Source organism: Rhipicephalus sanguineus, chromosome 7 (genome assembly GCF_013339695.2).
Source record: "Rhipicephalus sanguineus isolate Rsan-2018 chromosome 7, BIME_Rsan_1.4, whole genome shotgun sequence".
Classification (NCBI taxonomy): Eukaryota; Metazoa; Arthropoda; class Arachnida; order Ixodida; family Ixodidae; genus Rhipicephalus; species Rhipicephalus sanguineus.
In genome coordinates, this window is record NC_051182.1 from 109,894,890 (window position 1) to 109,907,618 (window position 12,729).

A 12,729-nucleotide genomic window follows, 5' to 3' on the forward strand; every position below is an offset into this window, starting at 1 on the left:
TTGGGGTCAAAGGCCTTGAGGAAGCATCCGTGCTGCTTTCCCGCCTCTCACACGTAGATATCATGCTCGCTCGTCATTCATCTCACACCCATAGATCACACCACTTGTCACTGCCATAATTTTTTACTGTATACACATCTTTTACGCTTCTTTATAGCGCGTGATTTTAGGCCTCTATACAGTCACAATACACCCTGTCATCGTAATCATTGGTCATCGCTAACACCACACAAAAGACATGGCGCTCTTTGGCCACCCATGGCCCTTGCGCCACAAAGTCCCACTAATCATCATCATCAAAGAGAAATATTTGCATTGATCGCACGTATGCAAGCTTGAATTGTGCGAGATATGCGTGGAACAACTCTGTTCGAAACTCAATCTCTCTTTTATTGCATCATGTAACCGCTAACAGCTTGCCGTGATTGTCTTCTAATGCTGAAAGTTGCTTCTTCGCTCCTTTCTTCGCAAACTACAAACATGTGCGTGTTATATAACGCACAATTACACTTGGATATCACGTGGCTGAAGGGACGGTAAACATAAACAAAGTTAGGAAAAGATAAAAACAACAGTGGCGCAAAAGTAACGAGTCACAAACATAGCAGAGATCCATACACTGTACAAAGAATGTTTACAAATAACTTGAAAGCTCTGGAACTTGCAAAAAAGTAAAAAAGATTCCTTAAAAAGAGGAGTGTAACAATGGGTGGAAACCGTACCAGGAAAAGATGTAAAAAATGATTTGTATTATTGTCCCTAAATGAAAAAATGTTAATGAAAATTCAGCATTTACGTTGAGCGTTCTGGACATGTACGATTTCTTTTAGGGCTGCGCAATCATTACGCGAACGTAAGTAATTCGAACTTGTACATGTCGCGTCCTATAGTTTACTTCGAAGTTGGCCTTATCTCATATGAATAGATTCTGCGGTTACATTTCGTCGCCTACCAAATGCGCATACAGTGACCGAGAATTAAATCCGCACTCTGATCGGCAGAACCATACCGTGGCCACTAAGCTACCACGCGTGTCGCATTGACAGTAGCTACTATCTGATTAGGTTAATATTTCACGTATGTCTTTCACATGAACACCTTAAAACTGTGGGACCAATAGAATTGCCGCATAGATTTGCATTGATTCGTTTTTTTCTTCTCCGCTACTGCAGGGGCTTAGTCAACAACAATGCTAGTGTATCGGGCGGAACAACGCTCAGATGAGTAACTCAGTTAAAGGAACACAGTGGAATGCAATCGTTAAGCTATCCAAGCTCGAACTACAGCCCTCAATACCGGAAGTGATCAGTTCGCATGATAAAGAGCAGGACACTGCGCGTAGTCGCACGGGTGCATGCTAACAAGCACTATATACAAAATACAATCAGAAAAGTGAGGTACCGTTTCATGACAAGTCATACATGGTGAGATGTTCAGAAAACACCTTCCTTAGCTCTCTCGTTTTTTTTTTATTTGTGATCATGACCTGTCAGTCTACATAATGGGCAAAGCCCATCTTCATTCATTTTGCTCCAAGCTTCAATTTAGGGGATAGAGCCCAGGTGAGTGCCAATGTTGCACTTTCATGAAACTTTCTACACTTTGGGGACTTCCGCAAAACCGAGTTACCAGTTTATTCATAATTCAGGGGGTTTGACGTCCCAAAACTACAATATAATTATGAGAGACAACGTAATCAAGGGCTCTGACAATTTAGAGCACCTGGGGTTCTCTAACGTGCACCTAAATCTAGGCACACGGGCTTCCAGCGTTGTTGCCGTCAACGAAAATGCGGCCGCCGCGGCCGCGACTCGATCCCGCGACCTTCGGGTCAGCAACAAAGCACCATAATGACTAGCCCACAGCGGTGGGTGAGTTCCCGAATAGGGAAGGCAATAGCATTAAGCAGCTGCTAGTGAGCTTTTTGGTCGCCCTCGGCTTGACCCGCGCCTGCTGAGTCCACACACGTGTTTCGAGATTCCAGAGGCGGCAATGATCCTGGGGCTTTCCCACATGGCAGCGACGTGGTGAATACAGAAGCGACTTGGCTTCGACAGAATAACAGCCAAGAACGTCAATCACAGCTCTACAGTCAACTGCTTCTTCCGTTACGTTGGGCACTCTGAGGCGTTTGCAATGGCGACGTCGCTGCTCGTGCGCTCTTTATACACCGGAGTCAGCTCGGTGCCCAGCTTCGTTCGCTCATCGTCGTCAGACCTGTTCTTCGAGACGACGACGCCGTTCAATGTCCTTGGTGCACTCACCTGCGAATGAAAGAAACGATGAGGCAAGCACAATTACCTTGTTCTAATTGTTACCGCGTGGGTCAGTGACACCCAACGAGCGCTCAAAACCTATAACCTTATTTTATCATTTTCCCATTGTGTTCTCCACATGAACCACGTGAAGACACAAAATATAAATCACACAGTCCGTAATGCGCTTGCCTAAGCCGACTCTAACCCGAAAGCCTTCTTTGTCTTCTCATTCGACCTAATGATCTCCCCCTCCCCCCCCCCCTTCCGCGAAGGGTTTCTGCACCTAACGTGGTTTTGCGCTGCCTCCAGGATCGCAGGCATCCTGCACCTCATCTGGTTTTGCACCACCGCCGGGACCGGCCCACCTTCCACAATGCAATGATTTAGTCTGATGATGTCATCTTGTGACGTCATATTATGTGACGCCATGATGACGTCCCATGGTTACATCCTCAGATGATAATTATTTGCATCGCTCGTGTTCACGCTGACGTCGCCGACGCCGAGGGTCACTTTTCGCGTTTGATGTGGCATCGAAAGCTTTAGCATTAAAAAGCATAGGGCAATATTATCACACGTTTCCTTGAGAAACATACATCATGAGCGCGGAGATAAGCGTTACATATCGAGGCGGGCGGCGTTGCGCCTTGTAAGCTTGCTGGTTTTTCTGCGAGTTCGAGATATAAACCCTAGTCACAAGCATGCAAAAACGCATAAGTGTAATATATCATGCTGCGGAACGTACATATTCGTTAAAACCATGGTGAGATTGGCCTAAAAGCTTGAATGTGACGGGTGTCCCGATTTTATGATCCCTCAGCAGATAACAAGTCGTCTCATCAAATAAAGTATCAGTAAATTATCAGGCAACATCAGTATGGTCGAAGATAGGACAAGTTTAGATATTTATTTTCACTTCTTAGCAGCCTTACAAAATATGAACCTTGAGTAGTCCACGACGTACACAAGGACAGTGGGAGAGTACTTTTTCTACTAACCTAGTTATATTCCCTACTCCTCAATAGCATAGCCAGGGGGATGGCTTTGAGGGTGCGATTGGCCCCCGCCCACCGAAATATTTAGATTTCACTTGTTTATATGACACAGAACGAAGCAAACACATGCACGACCATGCAGAAAGGGAAGTCGAACCCCCTCGACCCCCCCCCCCCCAGATAAATTTCTGGCTTGTCCCCTGGTCTCCCTAAAGGCATCGACGGCGTACAGTTGCACAATATAAACGAAAAAAAAAACAACACTACTGCCACATTGAAAAGGTCGATCATAGTGGCTCGACTCAGTTGGCAAGCGCAAAAGTGTTCACAGCATTCAAATGTCAGGCGGCAAAATACCTTTCGTAGGTCAGTACGACGCATTCGTATCCGCACATCGAGAACAATCGTTGCTTAAACACAAATTCAATGTTCACTTTATTACTGACTGTACAAGGCGTGACGAGTAGGTAACGTGAATTACTACAATTATCAAGTTGCCTCAGTCAGGTGGAGGGAAATGCAGCAGTACAAAGCATTCATACGCAATAGACAGCAACAAGTGATTTTCATTGTTAGTAAATACCGCAGTTTTACTTCGAATACTAGATATTCATGAATAGAACAAATTACTCCATAGCAATGTAATTTGATAGAGGTTTAGTAAAAAAAGACAAAACGAACATTCACAAGGTTTGTACCCACCTCATATTCTTCACCGATCAGCTTAAATTTTTTCCAGAATTCCGTAAATAGAGGACTGGTGAACCGTAACTTCTTTCGGGCCCTTTGTATACCACCTTGAAAAAAAAAACGAATGCGCGAGTTAACTTATGAATATAATAGTTTTCAGTAACATAATATTTCCATAGAAATCTAAATCATTCAACGAAGGGAACTTCAGACAAGGAGTGAAGCGTGGTGTACTGGGTATGGGATAAGATCAACGAAATATTACCAAAAGATAGGTACAGAAGAGGGTGAATAAAATTAATACGCTTATAATTGCTTACAGCAACGAGAATACATAAAATATGGTACGTGAAGGGCAACACCATTAATGAAATTCAATATTTAATATTACGTACCGAAAGTCAAGGTCGCAGGACGTCTGAAGATAGGTTGAGTCGTTTATAAGGATATAAATAGGCTTTTATCATAATTTAGGATGGACCAGTAAATCATAAAATTCATGCGGAGGAGTTAAAAGCCACGAGAACTAGAACTTCCCCAAATGCCATGGCTTTGCCTGAAGGGCTGTATCAACCAAGTGGCAAATTGAAAACGCCCCGTTATCACTCGAAATATATCGCATCAAGAGATGTCATGCCGCAGAAGCCAATTTTTTTTCCCATGGAACATTAAAGCGTCGGAAGTGCACACAACAAGCTTCAGAGCCTAAAAAAACAGAAGAGACTTTTTAAGCATTCTATGACTTCCCCTCTCCTCACTCAAAGAAATACACTAATCGATACATTCCATATCCCTATCGAAAAATCTCATATGACACGTATGACACAGATCCAATAATCTCGTATGATCATACGAGAACACATATGATTCATATGTGTTCATACGAGATTATTGGATACGAGGCATATGTGTCATATGAGAATTTTCGATATGCCACCGACAAAAAGAGATATAGAACGTTGCTCACATGAACAATTACGGTGACACTGAGTGCAACTATTAATGTCAGATATAGCGAACAATAGTCCAAAAACCGTAATTAAAGCTGGCATCGGGTCCACAGGGTACTGTTTCCTAACAAAATCAAGTAACGCCGAAAGAAAGCCATAATTTCGAAATTCAATAAAAATAATGTCTGTGCATATGCCACAGCTATCTGGCGTTTGTTTAGAAAGGTTTAGATGGTAGACAGCGTTCTACTCACTCTCTCCTCATCTTTGTGTGGCATTTTTTTAACGTTTCAAGAGTAAAGATTGTATTAGCGCCATGCGAACCTATGGATTGAGCGTGGCAGGAAAAATTGAGAATTTCTATTCTTAAGCTTTCAATATCGTAAGGTGGAATCAGGAATGCTTTTACCAATCGCGACTTTTCTGCAGACTAGACATTACGGCCACCAAAACGTGCTAATGCGTACCTGTTGCGAAGCTGAGCACCACGGCAAGCGTTATGGTCATCAGGGCGCCGAAGAAGGAACTCCAAAAGAAGGACAGCCGATACAGCGGGAAGACGTAGGCGCTGTAAATATCAGAGTGAAAAACAAAGGATTACGCATTTAGCTTTGTAAACTAACTTATTGTTGCTCAACTCTCTTCTAACATTAAAACCACAACATTCAGCCGAGAATCGGGTTCACTGTTTACGACATGCACGGGAATTGCGATCCGCGCTGCACCACTCTTCCAACACTTCAGTGCATGTTCTGTCTCAGCATTTAAATATGATTGATCGATTTGTTTAGTGATTGATTTTCTCTGTATAATTTTCCGAATAATAGTGCACTTTTAAAGAGCGGCGTCGTGGAAGGCTAAGGCTTGTAGATCATCAAACACATGTATAGTGCATCATTACGTTTCGTCAATTATTAAGAAAGCGTTCTAAAGAAACGTCTTTTTTATTTAGAGCGAAGGAAAACGGGGCAAGGGCTCCCTATTCCGGGATCGCTATGACGGCCTCAGCGATGACCCGCGGTTTCTTCTCAAAGCCCTTATAATGAAATTCAAAAGACAGCAGCAAGAAACACTAGTGACTTTTATTTCTCATGTTGATTGTATTGCTTCACCGGCGTAAGAAAATACACGTAGCATTCGAATTACGCATCCACGATGCGTGCTCATACCTCTGTCCGTCTGCGTTGTACAGATTCCTGGCTGCTTCAGCCGTGATGTTTTCCGGCGCGGGGCACCTGTCCAGCGTCCCAGGAAATACGGGTGGCTTGGCCACGCTGGACATGCTCCTGCCCACCGCGTGCCAGATCTGGAATGCGCAAACGACCAAGCTTGCCCAAGCTGCGCCTGGAATGTGAGTTGGGGAAACGATCAAATGAAGATTACGCACTGAATACGGCTGTCGCGTTTACGCAAAGCAACTGGGTGGTATGGAAGACAGTGCGGGACATCGATGGCTATTACGGATATCTATGATAGAGGGTTGGCCACATATTAATATATTTCATGGTATTTCACACACACACACGCACGCACACACACGGTTGTGTGTGTGTGTGCGTGCGTGTGCGCGCTACAGCGCCTAAGGTCTATATAGTGTTATGTTCTAATGATACCTGCTTCAAGCTCTGGATTTCAATGTACCTGATTGTATAATCCCGCCCTACATATAAGTTCAAGATATAGAAAGAGTGGAGACAACTAAACACCATGGTCTGCAAGAAATTACAAGATAGAAGGCAACGTCGCGGAAATTCCACGAAAGCCCTGATGGCGTCTTCTTTCTTGGCCGATTTTCTAACGGCAATGTACTCTTTTGTACTTCATTCCTGTTTTATCGTTCACGCTTCCACAACCTTTGATAATATTACGCGCACTTCTTCACTTTTCTCCCCCCGACACTGCCTTGATAGATACTTGAAACATTTAGCAAAATTGTTCGGATGTTCAAGTAAAATACTCGATCATCAGTGCGTCAACGAGTAAACAAATATTTGGAGCCGACCATAATTCTTGACTTAGGTGGCTGGCAGCTGCCCTCGCACGTATTGCTTTGGTTAGGTATGCGCTTCGCGCGCTGCCAAAGCGAATTTCAGAGGTCATGTAGAAAGAAGCGCCTACTTGAGACCTGCTCCGCCAGGCGCCGCAATGGTCCCAGCTGCTCACATAGGAAAACGTCTACTCTTTCAATGAACTCAATTAATTAATTTTGGCTTGTCATCGTGAAAGTTCATTGGGTCCTTATCGTAAGTTAACTTATGCCCTTGTATCATATACATACAACACAAGTTTTAACTTTACCGGAACTATTGATTCCATACCACTCTGATTTTTAAACGCATTATCTAAGATACTGTGCAAGCCGGAAGTAAGCGTTCGACCGGAAGTGCTTGGAAGAAATACGGGAGTGTCACTCGGCTCGCGACACTAAAAATGGAACGCATCTACGAAGTGAATGATGACAAGTGCATGAAGCTAGGTCCTAAGGTCCATAATGTCTACGTTATAGTCGGCGACTAGTATAAAGGGTTTTGCTTGAAGGAGTTTGATATCGTCCTGGTACAATTATGATTCACATTAGTGTACTGTTCAACCTATTTTATTGTGTCTCGCTTATTTTACCAGAGCGTTGCCCCATGCAATGTAATTGAGCAACATAAAGAGTCGACGAAAAAGCTCGGTCCTAAGGTCCATAATGTGTACGTTGAAGTCACCGACTGTTATAAAGGGCTTGTGCTTGTAGGTGTTTTATATTGTTTCCTCACAATTATGATTGTTCTTCGTCTATTGTAAATATCTTTTTATTGAAACACACACATATATGTTTCAACTATAGCAACGGTTTTCTTTGCAACGTGACAGCGGACAGTGGGAGTCGACGACAAAGTTAGGTCCTAAGATCCATAATGTGTACGTTGAAATCGCCGACTAGTATAAACGATTTGTGCTTCTAGATGTTTCATAGTGCTCTGTCACAATTATGGTTGATATTAGTCTATTGTTAAACCTTTTTTAGGGGATTTTGCACGGTGCTGCGCCGTGAGCACGGACACCACACAAGGAAAAAGCCTAGCCCTAAGGTGCTTCGCCCCTAAAAATCAAACAGTTGATGTATGAACATCGCAAACCTTTGAATTCACCCATGGACTCGTGACGGCCAGAATGACCAGCGCAGAGAACGGGCCCGATGCGGAGGCGTAGAAGTTCAGGAACAGCTGTTGCAAAAAGCAAATACGTGAAACTTCGCAAAGCTAGTTGAGCTGCCAGTTAATATGCAAATATATAAAAAAAAGAAAAGTACATATAACGCACCCGAGTTGCTGTTCCCAGTGCCGGCACTGCGATTGCAAACAGTGTCATGATTGCACCGCTCGCAAATGCTGCAAATAAACAGTTCGCTTAGTGAGTAACCTTGAAATAGGACAGAATCGCATGATTCCTAGGCAGACTATTTAATCTCTCAACTTGCAAAAGTCTTTCAAAGGATAATATATAAAACCCTTTGCTTCGTGACTTTAGTGCTGTAGCGTGAATTCTTAATACAAAAATATGGAGAGGGTAATATGTGTAACTGCTAGACTGCTGAACGCTTCCTCCGTCGCACAGTGCTTCACTGCCAATGTTTATTTTCGAATGAATGCAAGCTCTCTTTTCCTGTTATAGCGACAGTGCTATTACTTATGGTCAGATAAATCTTAATTCTCAGTCAATTCTTTTCACTACCAATGTTGTCCTAACCGCATAAAAAGAATGCGTGAAACACGTGAATGGTTTAAAACGGCAAGCGGCCGAGTTGGTAATTTAACATCTTTGCGATGTGGGCAGCGTGGCCCGGATGGAAGAAAAAAGAGAGAGAGAGAGAGACTCTTTATTAGAAAAACAGATATTTTTCCCGGCCTCTGTATACCGCTGCATGCTACTCTGTGTAGGGATGGGGAATGAGATTGACAGATTTAAGTATAGAGGGAAGGAAATAATGGAAGAAAAAAAGACTACTACTATACAAACGCTGGATAGGAAGAAATTACGGGTCGGTCGCACTGCCCACAATGCAGATACGTCAGTGGTCTCGTTTTCATTTATAACGTTGAGGTAAACTGAAACACAACAGAATTGAAAACTTTAAGCAAAAGCGACCCTAGTCTACGCATACATACATACATACATACATACATACATACATACATACATAACATACATACATACATACATACATACATACATACATACATACATACATACATACATACATACATACATACATAAAGGCGGAAATAACATTGGCTATTCGATCGAAAGAAGACGATGTTGCTGATATGACAACAGATAACTCACACTAATCGACACTAGCTAGAATTGTCCAACACTTATAGTCGTTTCCGCAAACACTAGTCATCATTAGAGACCGGATTTTAGGCAAATTCCTACTTTGTTCCTTGCGCTCCTATCGTGCCACTTTGATATATGAGCACGAATTAGAGGTTAAGAAAGGCTTTTATAGTGTTTTTATAGTGCCTATAAATGCCTATTTTCAAAATTAGCGCTTGTGTTAACACTATTTAGCCTAAATTTACTCTCCCGGGAGCAGTTTGAGACCGTTATTTATGCTACCGCGCAACCATGACTGTTCGGCACTATGGGGTTCAACCTAGTTGCTGTAGTGCAACCAACTCCAGGAACCAACTGCTAGCAGCCGGGAAGTTAGGACCGCACATTCGGGCCGCAGAGACATGGCCGTGCCGCGGTTCGGGACATGCGAGACCGTGGAGAGCCGTCAGAGACAAGGAGAGTGAAGAGAAAAAAAAAAAAGAAAGGAAAATATGATGTGTACGCGGCTTTTGTTTTTTTTTAAGTTAACTTGTAAGGTGTTCACTGCATCAGCGTAGCCAGAAATTTTTTTTCGGAAGGAAGGCGGGGGGGGGGCGAGTTTCAACCATACTCTATGTATGTTCGTGAGTGCGTTTGTATGCATGTGTGCATATATACGCATGTAAAAATGAAAAGTTTCGGGGGGGGGGCGGTGTTCCGTGTTCTGCGAACCGTGCGGGAGAAAGCACATTTCACGGATATGTTCAACTGTTTAACGCCTTTGTGCCGTCTTAAGCAATAGCATTTTTGTTTTACTTTCGTAGATAGAACTCGTGCACGTCTTCGTTTCAAGTTATTTGCATTTATGTGAAAATTTATTCTGCTTATATTTACTATTTTGAAAGCCTAAAACGTTGTTCTGCCTGCCTATTTTTGGCGCCTAAAACGAGCTTTTTTAGTGCCTGAAAATCCAGCCTCTAGTCATCATGTAGCGAGCATATGGCAACGCTATACACAGCAAGCCAATAGTAAGCCAGCCCCAGTCGACAGCAGGAATGTTTCAGCCATGCTTAGCTAATGTTTGTGATCATTTATCCAACGTCAGAGAACACTACTAAAATTGCAACTGCGTAGCCAATAAATACATTTACTTATCCAGCGCAACAAGCATCATTAGCCGTCATTTGGCCAGCAATAACCGATATGAGTCGTCATATGGCCAATTTTAGCGAACGATAGCTGACATTAGTCACCATGTACTGAACACTAATCATGATCATCGCCTCACAATCTCCGCAGCGGGACGTCACGCAAAGAAATAAAGAACAGACAAACGAAGTTTGTTAGAAGATGATCCCGTACCAACTCGCCCAAATTTCAACGCATGTTACTAATCACGATTAGCAAGTGCTAACCAGTGCAGGCAGTATGTGAGTAAGTACGGTAGGGTACCGGTGATGCGTGACTGAAGGCGAAGAAAGGATAACAAATCGTTGGGGTATGCTCAGGCGTGCTCTCTCAAATGTACATTTTTTAAAGAAATTTACATGCGTTTAACTTACCGAGAAGTCGCATTACAATCAACGCCTTCTCCTCCGACAGCTTGTAGTATGGTGCGATAACGTCGATGTAAAATGTAGCTGCGTGAGAGTTGACTACCGATGAGACTGTGCTGTAAGAAATGAGATCAACGAGGATGTGTAAGTGTAACGTATATATCAGCGTATTTCTGACGACACTCACTGAAACCGGGTCCTTTGCATGTTTTAGTGAGATTTATTATTAAAACAGACATTTGTTGTCTTTTTTAACCCGTCAGTTATACAGCCCAACACTAAATGGGATAATGTGAACTCAAGCATTTGAAATATTTCTGAATACACATTTTTCACCCAGCCCGTATGAAAATCTGGCAGTATCTATATTCTGGATGTGTAAAGCCAAGTGGCAGCATTTATTCATCCAATAATTTATCTCTGCTTATATTCATAACCAAGCCTCGCCACGGTGGTCTAGTGGTTAAGGCGCTCGACTGCTGAACCGAAGGTCGCGAGATTGAATCCCGGCCGCTGCGGCTGCACTTTCGATGGAGGTGAAAATGTTTGAGGCCCGTGCACTTAGATTTAGGTGTACGCTAAAGAACCCCAGGTGGTCGAAATTTCCGGAGCCGTCCACTATGGCGTCGCTCATAATCATACAGTGGTTTTATGGGGTTAAACCCCGGATATTGTTGTAATTATTATTCAGAACCAATACTGCGACATCAATAGTGTCTCGGAAAAAAAAAAAGATGGGAGGTAAGCGACACAGATATCTTCGTGAGTGCGTCCCGGTCTTATTTCTTGGCACCTCGCCATCTTTTCTGTTTCTCGTTGCTAAGTGACGTAGAATCCCCGACAAACCCAGGTGAAACCATTAGTATAAGAACACCAGTATGATCTACTTAAAAGAAGTATTTTGAGCTCATCCAAGCGTGTCCCTGAGGTTTCCAGAATACCACCTTCCCCAAGCACATCTTCCCCATGGGCACCTTCTCTTAGTCTAAGCTGTTACATGGGCTAACATTACTTTTCTTTCCATTGAAATGGTAGCTCCCACGTCAAAAATAAGGAATATCTAGACCTCTGCCTCGAAAGAACAGTCAGGATTAAACCTTCTTATGACAAACATGCGTCAGCGCTCAAGCATTGCTTCAGCGGCGGCTGTAAAACCGCGAGAAAGCGACGGGAAACTACTACAATTCGCTTCGCCAAGAGAAGAACAGCGCGAGTTCATTTGTTATGGGGGATACAAAACGCCCTATATACCAAGAGCATAATTTCTGCAGTATATATATTCCAGTCCGCGCGAACTTCCTCTAAAACACTGACGTTTGCACGACACCGTGTTTCAAAAGTATCGTACCCTACCTTATAGCAGCACAAGTTTAGTGTGTTGTCCTTAGACGCGTACTACCTGTTTGAAAACGCCAAAACATGCGACTTGACTCACAAGTTCGCTTTTTTTTTTCACCTCAGTTCTGCCTCCTACAGTAGCTAATCTGGCATCTGGAAGCTACAGCGACAGAATAATTGGCGTGTTTTAGTAAATGATCCGGCGATGGCATACATGTTTCGTTATCCTTGAAACAAAACCTTACGCGAGAAACGAGACAGTTCTAATCGACGCGCTCACCTTGTGGTAGCACCCAAGAGACCCGCGAGAAATAGGCCTCGCATTCTGTGACCTCGGAAAGGCTCTCTTTTAAGTAGTAAGGCACGACCTGAAATGTACAGGGGACTCGATGTCAACACACTGAGTCGCATAGCAGTTTGAGTGTGGCGACAACTCATTATACGTATCTACAACACGTCAACGTCTGGTTCCCCAATTTTAAATGTCTGTGAGGAGAAATGTATAAAAAAAAAGCAATTGCAGTCACTGGGCGAACAATTGACTTTTGAAGCGTAATCACTGTTAAGCTAGTGCTCCCTCGAAGCATATGTTGTACGGTGGAACAAAAAAAAGAAATTCAGGAGATCTTTGCCCTGT

General features: G+C 43.2%; 1 protein-coding gene across 1 annotated transcript; it reads right to left on the minus strand.

Annotated features, from left to right (window-relative positions):
• Positions 1-369: 369 nt before the first annotated feature.
• Positions 370-12,458, minus strand: LOC119399738 (putative sodium-dependent multivitamin transporter). Its single transcript, XM_037666573.2, has 8 exons — positions 12,373-12,458; positions 10,761-10,870; positions 8,203-8,270; positions 8,019-8,105; positions 6,063-6,199; positions 5,361-5,461; positions 3,956-4,050; positions 370-2,264 (listed from the first exon to the last, which is right to left on the minus strand). The coding sequence occupies exons 1-8, from the start codon at positions 12,414-12,416 to the stop codon at positions 2,109-2,111; spliced, it is 798 nt and encodes a 265-aa protein (XP_037522501.1). The 5' UTR covers positions 12,417-12,458; the 3' UTR covers positions 370-2,108.
• Between the last annotated feature and the right edge of the window lie 271 nt (positions 12,459-12,729).

Bases quoted from the DNA above. Each gene is read 5' to 3' on its own strand.
- LOC119399738 (XM_037666573.2), bottom strand. From the start codon at position 12,416: ATGCGAGGCCTATTTCTCGCGGGTCTCTTGGGTGCTACCACAAG. The intron at 4,051-5,360 runs GTACGCATTAGC...TTTTTTTTCAAG, and splicing joins GGTGCTCAGCTTCGCAACAG to GTGGTATACAAAGGGCCCGA. The intron at 2,265-3,955 runs GTGGGTACAAAC...TTTCATTCGCAG, and splicing joins TGATCGGTGAAGAATATGAG to GTGAGTGCACCAAGGACATT.